A 7,315-nucleotide genomic window follows, 5' to 3' on the forward strand; every position below is an offset into this window, starting at 1 on the left:
CCCCCCCCCCCCCACCACCACCCGCCTGCCCACCCACCCACACACACAAAACCCTCAAATAGAGTGGCCGTACAAAATTCTTGGAAAGTAAAATATCTCGGTTACCATATGCCTGTACATCAAATACATTTGTAGCTTATCTAAAGGATGCAACTTTTTATTTTATATACTATGCTGGTTGTAGTCAAGTGCAGGCTAGATCATTTAAGGGACTGACGTATTGGTATGTGCTGTTGCATACTATTTGCATATGTGTGTGTGTGTGTGTAGAGAGAGAGATTCTATCCCTCTTAGTGCTGCAGCGGGGTTATGCACTCCCTTCTCTCGTTTTTTATTTTGTCCTGCAGAGACAAATCCTAGCTGCTTTCAGTAAAGGTTGACCTTTTTGTATTTGTTAAATATTAGGATCAGAAGCGTTGATTGGCAATGCAGCTGCTCTCTGCTCAAAAATCCGTTGCCCTGCCGAAGCCAATTCTGCTTGGAGATGGTAATATCCTAATTGCGTTGTTTCATGGTTTTGGTTGGATTAGTAGTATAATGCTAAATTGGTTTATTATAATGTGCGCATTTAGGTCGTTCTATCAGCCATGGAAAGATCATTCCTCCAAGCTCACTGATTCTGAGAAAATCGAAGAAATCCATGCTTGCCAGATGCTTCTACTTATAGTCTCAAAGATGCTTGCAAGAAATTCATTGTATTCTAAGTTAATTTCGCTCAAGGATGTGGAGAAGTTGGGTGTATTTGAATGGGAAAGGAGTATTCTAAATCTCAATCATGTTTAGAATAACAATTCACAATATATATACCAGCTTTTTTCTTTCTTTTTTCCCCCTTAATTACTGTAAATTAATATTTTATACAGACTACAGAGTACTACATAATGCAAAATCTTAGAGATTTTTTTTCTCATTGAATTTCTAGTGTTAGATCTTCTGTTTTTGTTTTACTATAACCATTTCCCCTCCTTTCACCATAGCTAGCCAAAACAAGATCGAGAGCCACATTTTGGGGGTGTTTGGTTCATAACTTTTGCATTTTATTATCAAATTTAATTTTGATTATCTTGTTTACTTTACTCTTTGTTATTTTACTATCAAAATCAAATCTTCCAATAAAAGTAACTCATTGCCCTTCTCATCTCTTGTTTTTGGAATCTTAAATAAAAAATTTGACATAAATAACCAGTTTGGCTGGCGTGAGTGACCGTACATTCTCGTTCTTTAAGAGATAAGAGAGGTAGGGAGTTCAATACATTGTCCCATAATTGAGCCAACTTGATGCGAACGAAAATTAATCTGAATATAAATATATAATACGAGCTTAAAAGTGTCTCCCATAGTTAAGATTTGCTTTGGACATCTCGTGGTGGTCTAACAAAAAAAAGGACAAATCATTTCAGAGTTTCCACAACGAATGTGCATTCCCAAAAAAAAAAAAAAAAAAAAAACCTAGTGACAGAAGGATGAGAAATTTGGGAGAAAGAATGGGTAGTGAAATAAGTAATTTCCTGTGCTTATAGCCCACTTTGTGTCAGCTTCACACATACATTTAATCATCTCGAATCAAGCCGAGTTCTGGACTTACTACTTATTTCCAATTACATATACAAGCACAGATGGAGTAGCTTTTAGGTTATCATATCATGCTTCTTCAATACAACATTCTACACCAGAAAGTAAACAAGTTTCAGCAATGACCAGCATTCATTTCACTGAATCCAAGCCGTATGCATACAAATCGACTCCATGCATGCCATGCACTCGAGGTCAGCACCATAAATAATGTGTTCAGTGTGTCACAAATCTAAGCTTTCCTTGCCTCCATCATCTATGGACAAGTGGCAAAATACTCTCTTCCTGTGCACGTATTACTGTGAAAACAAAATCCAAATCATAGACTCAATCAGACTTCTCAATCTCACGGAACCTTTGGTCCCATTGTTTGGCGTCATAATCTTGCTCGTACAGGTCTCTGTCAGTGCTGTAAACAATCCTATCCTGACCAATAAATGTCCTTTGAGACATATCCCGTGCACTCAGGAGCTGCAAATGATGACACAAGAACGTGATTTACCAGCTATAAGAAAGCTATATTGCAAAAAATAAATAAATAAATAAATAATAAGGAGAAGAAGAAGCTCCCTGAGAATAATATGGGTTTAAATGGCAGAGGAATTTCTTTAAATTCTATTTCCAGCTCAAAAGTGCAGAAGGTGCTCAAAAAGGGATGAATTTAAGCAAGCAAAGGTCATATACTGTAAGCTGCTTATACCTTTCGCCTTAGAGAGAGTTCTGGGCGTTCAAGAGCCCTGGCATATTTCTCCCTTGCTCTATTTCTGCTTTCAATTTGAGCATTTTTATTTTGAACGAAAAACCATCGAATCAATGGAATTGTGAAGAAAGACCCAGCATAAATCTGCAAGGTTAATGTAAAAGCATCATATATTCAATGATGTAAAAGTTTCAATAATGAGGATCCTCCGTAAACACAAACTTAAATGAAAGGTCTTTGACATGGTATGACGTAGCGTGAAGTTTATGCTCTCATGAAGAAAACCCTACACCAACATTAGGCTGTCGGACGTTCACACGTGCTAAGAACAGGGTTTGTGCCCTCAAATACGATAGGAATTAATTAATACTATTATTCTTAAGACTTCTAATGGGAGAAATTTAAATATATATCCCCGACCCTAGGTCTAACTAATATTAATTCTAATAATAGATTAATAGTAGGAAAAATAAAGTAATCCTGGTATAACTAAAGTTATTCAAAATGGGATAAAGAGACTAAGTCATACCTGGAGTAGAGGAAATATATCAGACACAAAAGAGATAAAGCTACTTGGTTTAACTGACATATTCCTTCAAGATAGAAAACAAGCAAGTATATCCATTAGATGGAAAAAACGGAGAAGAACAAAACTTTGAGAATGCAGTAATGGCAGTAGAATCATACTGCAACATGGCACCAAGGACAATGACACCAAATAGATTAAGCCCACCCAGACCAATCACCATTGCCCTTTCTGAGAGGCTGGTTTTGCTGCATGGAGAACAGTACACGGTAAATAATACTAAGAAAGTTAAATTGTAAAATTGACCAAATTAATTTACTTCTGAAAATAATACCTGAACTGCCACTTATTTTCTTTAAGAAATTTCTCAGCATCTCCAACCCAATCTGCCCATCTTTTTCCAACATATTCCTTCCTTCTACTACTCTGCCGTGAGGCTGTACGTTGGAGTGATGGAAACCGGTAGAGAATATTTCCCTGAAGAAAAATTAGTTTCCCCATAAATCAGATTATAAAATGAACATTAAATATTCCATTGGCATCAACCAGAATGATGTGATTTTTTAAATTATTACTGTTATTTTATAGTATCACTTTTAAGAAAATTTGCAGTGACATTAGATTTGGATTTAACTCATTAGAGACAAAGAATTTGGTCTGTTGAAGAAAGCTATTGAGGTCTCCTTAACTTATAGAGTTATAGCCTTATAGGCCTACAGTTAAAATTTCCCATCCCTCACTTGAGAAAACCCCCACCCAAATAAATAAATAAAAGGTTACTAGGACCCCTTTGATTAAATTCTTTAGTCAGAAAGCGATAAAGTGCAATTTACTATTCTTTGATTAGACCTTTCAAGGTACAAGCAGACTGCAATAATAATTAGCATGTGATGCAAAATCCTAAGTAAATTATTAGCAATTTCATCATTCCCTCAAATATGGACTGTACCAAAATCCACAACCACCTAGATGCATGTAGAATTCAATGAGGCAACAACAGGAGGAAACATCATACTAGATAATACAGAATTTAGAGGTGATCCCTGAGGATAGTTGATGGAACAAATTATTAGCCATTCAGGGGCCCTAAGACCCTTTAAGAAAGAATTCAATAAAGTCAATTTTGAGACTGACCTCCTCATCTATTTCCGGCTGACCATCGAACCGTAACAGCACAGGTAATACGTATGACTCGTCATCCTAGAGAGAAGGTATTAAATTTATTAGCACAACAAAATAATCCAAGGTAGCAGTGTGTCAATGTAAACTCAACAAAAGGCCAACGCCTAAATCAGTTGTCTGAAGATTGTGTAAAAGAGTAGTCAATAGACATTGTCAGAATTCCAATTAAATATAAACATCAGAAATCTAACAATTGTAAATTATCCAAATTTTCTGTGTAACAAACTAAGTAGCCAACAATCACTTGCATCATCAGGAGAAGATATAGGGAGGAGGAAGGCGAGTGTCATGACCCATCACTGTCCACCACCCCCACAGAAATTAGGAGACCTAAAATGAAGTTAATTTCTCCAAGCAAAGATAACCCACATAAATAACAAGCTAGTCACATCTAAATCTAAATATAATTTATTTTTACATAAAAATTAACTTCAAGATGAAACAGTAAATTACCACAATAGAGCAAATCAAGCCAAGCAATTTACCGTTTTATTACTGGTCTCAACATCAAGATAAGGAGCAAGTTCTTCAGCAGTGACAACACCACCATTTGATGCTATATATTGCCCAATCTGAAAATTGCAGACAAGTAAAAACAAGTTAAAATCCATCGTGCAAAACATTTTAGGAAAAACAGAAGTGTTCAAAGTTTTTAAAAGTATACATTTAAGCATAGCAAGCAACTAAAAGAGGAAAAGAAGAAAGCTGGATCTTCATTCAAAGCTATAGTACAAGGCAAAGGAAATTTACTACTATGTGATTTAATCACTTCAGCTAACATCAGAGTAAAATAGCCTACACTACTCTGGCAATTTCTTGGAACAAAATAAAAGACGCAAAAGTTGACTGCCCAAGGGATGACCCATTGATTCGCATGGATCACGAAGGGTAGTCAGTGATCAAGCTGTTAACAGATCATGATGAATGACCATGGACTTCCTACAAGAGATCCACTGAAGGATCTACTAGTCATTAAGTCCAAAAAAAAGGTGGGAATACTTTATAAGAACCATTCTTGAAGTTTCAAAAGATCAGCCAAGGTAATAATATTCCACCAAATAGAAATAGAAGGAATAGAATATGGCAAATACACTCAACTCAATTTGACTCAGCACAAGTTCTCAATTTGAAAATACCCAATCCTGGATAAAGGAGGGTATATGAAAAACCTGAAATAATTTCAGTTCAGGATCAATAAAATTCATCCTTGCCCACTACCAATGCCACCTACAACTACATTGTATTTATATATGAAGTAATTAAAAAAAAAATTGAATTTGAGTATATTTTCATATTTTCTAAATTGGAAAATAAACAAATTTGAAAATATTTTCCAATGGAAAATGAAAAGGAAATTTGAAAATGAAAAATTGAATACATTTTTTGTAGCCATCACCTTAGGTACTTTTACTTCAGTGTGTTGGAAAATGGAAAATCTAAATCAAGATGCTGTATACACAGACTTTAGAGTATTTGACAATAGGATTCTCAATATAACATTATAAGAATCGCCTTTTGGTACAGTTTACGAAATTATGCTTAAGTTATACAGTATCATACAAGAACAAAGTTTTATTACATTGACTAGTGACTATCCTGCCAAATCAATGAGTCCTTCCTCATTCCCCACCCACAGGGGCCCCACATGGTGGAAGGTGAATTCGATGATGGAAAAACAAACCATTGAAACCCAAACAAAGGAATTTATGATACCGTAATTAGATACATAGGATGACCAAGAAAGCTATGAAGATGAAAGCGCACATATAATCAATACATTGAAAATGTAATCATTAAAAGCAACGGACCACTAAATTCAGTGCTCAATTATTACCAACTTCCACCTCTCTTCTTCAATACCTTGATTTGGATCCCCATCACCAAACACAAAGGAGAAAACCTGCAAAACATGCATGGATTTTTCATTGTTTCATTATTTGCTTCAAACAGTATAACATTTGATACAGTTAACATTCTCTGCATACAGATTCAATGAAGTTCATCCCACCACCATCTTCGCGAATTTTCCGTCTCCTATAGTAGTACGGATCCCAATACCTAAAAGAAATTATGACAGGAAAACAAATGTTATTTAGGTCTATTCTAGTCCTACATATACTCAATATTTAACAGTAATAAAGGCATAGCAAGAGTCTTGCTTGTGGGATCAAGCTGTCCAACTAAGCTTGGACAACAAAGAGAACCACTTCAGAAAATATGAGAGTAGCTGAACTTTACAATTTACATGAGTTAAATCACAGAAGTTGCATAAATGCAATAAATAGAGTAAACTTGAAAATCAAAGAAAAAAATAAAGAAAAAAGAATTTATATACGGGCACCAGAATATCACTTGGGAAAGCACTACCTACTTTTCAAATGGATATATATTATACTCCTTCATGAAGCTAAAGGATGAATAAAACAAGATTTCTTAGGACTTCCACTACAAAAAGGGTTGAAATTGAGATGTTACCAAAATAAATCAGTTGGACTTAAGTAAAATGTGAAACCCGTATCATAAGATCTGCCTCGTCTTCCACGATTGTCTTCATCACTGTTACATGTAAAGATATATAAGATGAAAAATTGGCAGTGTATTAAGCTGTAGGAGGGATTGGCACAGAAATAATTGTTAATCAGTAAAGAGGAGAGCCAAAGTGTTGAAGAACATAATTTAGCAGATACCTTCTACTTGAGAGAACAGCAATAATTGCCGTATAAACAATAACTATTGAAGCAATCAGTGCTGTTCCAAAGGAAACCCTAATTAGATATTCAGATGCCATCTGCAACCAAGGGAGTGGAACATTGAACATTTGGTAAGAAGATAACACTCAAAGGTTAATCTCAGGATGTTGAACCACAACACACATAAAACATATCACCTTTGCTTTCTCTAGCAGTGGTTCAATCTTCATCTTAAACGATTTAGCAGAAAGATTTGTGCGGTAACTCTTGGGAAACACATAGAGGACATCGCCTTCATCTGACACCTGTCAAAACCATCTCAAGAAATGAAAAGTTTCAAATGAAAATTAATGGAAGCAACTATAAATTAAATATATCTAAGTGTATAAATTATGAAAGCCAACCCCCAAAAGATCCAAGAGGTCTTCAATAGCAAATTCTTAAATATTTGAACAAGTGGATTAAAGGCATCATAGACAGAACATGCATGGTAAACTTCCTGTTTGCTGTGCTTGAGTATATATTACCAGAGAATTCCACTCCTGTTCACTTGAATGGAGCTAATCAACCTCTGCTAATTATAGATGGCCGAGTAAGGCATTTGTGTTGGCTTCAAATTCCTCCCCCCCCCCCCCCCCCCCCCCC

At 35.5% G+C, this 7,315-nt stretch overlaps 2 protein-coding genes across 2 annotated transcripts in view; one reads left to right on the top strand and one right to left on the bottom strand.

The window, feature by feature from the left end:
- The window catches only part of LOC116022138, an 11,569-nt gene extending 10,654 nt beyond the window's left edge, over window positions 1-915 (top strand). Inside the window, exons 12-13 of the mRNA XM_031262718.1 lie at window positions 406-487; window positions 573-915. Of these exons, the coding sequence (XP_031118578.1) occupies window positions 406-487; window positions 573-783 (293 nt within the window). The 3' untranslated portion in view covers window positions 784-915. The remainder of the gene's footprint in view (window positions 1-405; window positions 488-572) is intronic.
- A 556-nt stretch (window positions 916-1,471) lies between these two features.
- LOC116022543 (uncharacterized protein At5g03900, chloroplastic) overlaps window positions 1,472-7,315 on the bottom strand; it is a 7,994-nt gene continuing 2,150 nt past the window's right edge. The window contains exons 2-13 of the mRNA XM_031263287.1: window positions 6,868-6,975; window positions 6,668-6,768; window positions 6,456-6,536; window positions 5,966-6,038; window positions 5,815-5,880; window positions 4,466-4,552; window positions 3,933-3,998; window positions 3,133-3,275; window positions 2,960-3,046; window positions 2,802-2,865; window positions 2,273-2,416; window positions 1,472-2,043 (exon numbers count right to left, since the gene is read on the bottom strand). Coding sequence (XP_031119147.1) covers window positions 1,900-2,043; window positions 2,273-2,416; window positions 2,802-2,865; window positions 2,960-3,046; window positions 3,133-3,275; window positions 3,933-3,998; window positions 4,466-4,552; window positions 5,815-5,880; window positions 5,966-6,038; window positions 6,456-6,536; window positions 6,668-6,768; window positions 6,868-6,975 — 1,164 coding nt within the window. The 3' untranslated portion in view covers window positions 1,472-1,899. The remainder of the gene's footprint in view (window positions 2,044-2,272; window positions 2,417-2,801; window positions 2,866-2,959; window positions 3,047-3,132; window positions 3,276-3,932; window positions 3,999-4,465; window positions 4,553-5,814; window positions 5,881-5,965; window positions 6,039-6,455; window positions 6,537-6,667; window positions 6,769-6,867; window positions 6,976-7,315) is intronic.

Source organism: Ipomoea triloba, chromosome 6 (genome assembly GCF_003576645.1).
Source record: "Ipomoea triloba cultivar NCNSP0323 chromosome 6, ASM357664v1".
NCBI classification, from domain to species: Eukaryota; Viridiplantae; Streptophyta; class Magnoliopsida; order Solanales; family Convolvulaceae; genus Ipomoea; species Ipomoea triloba.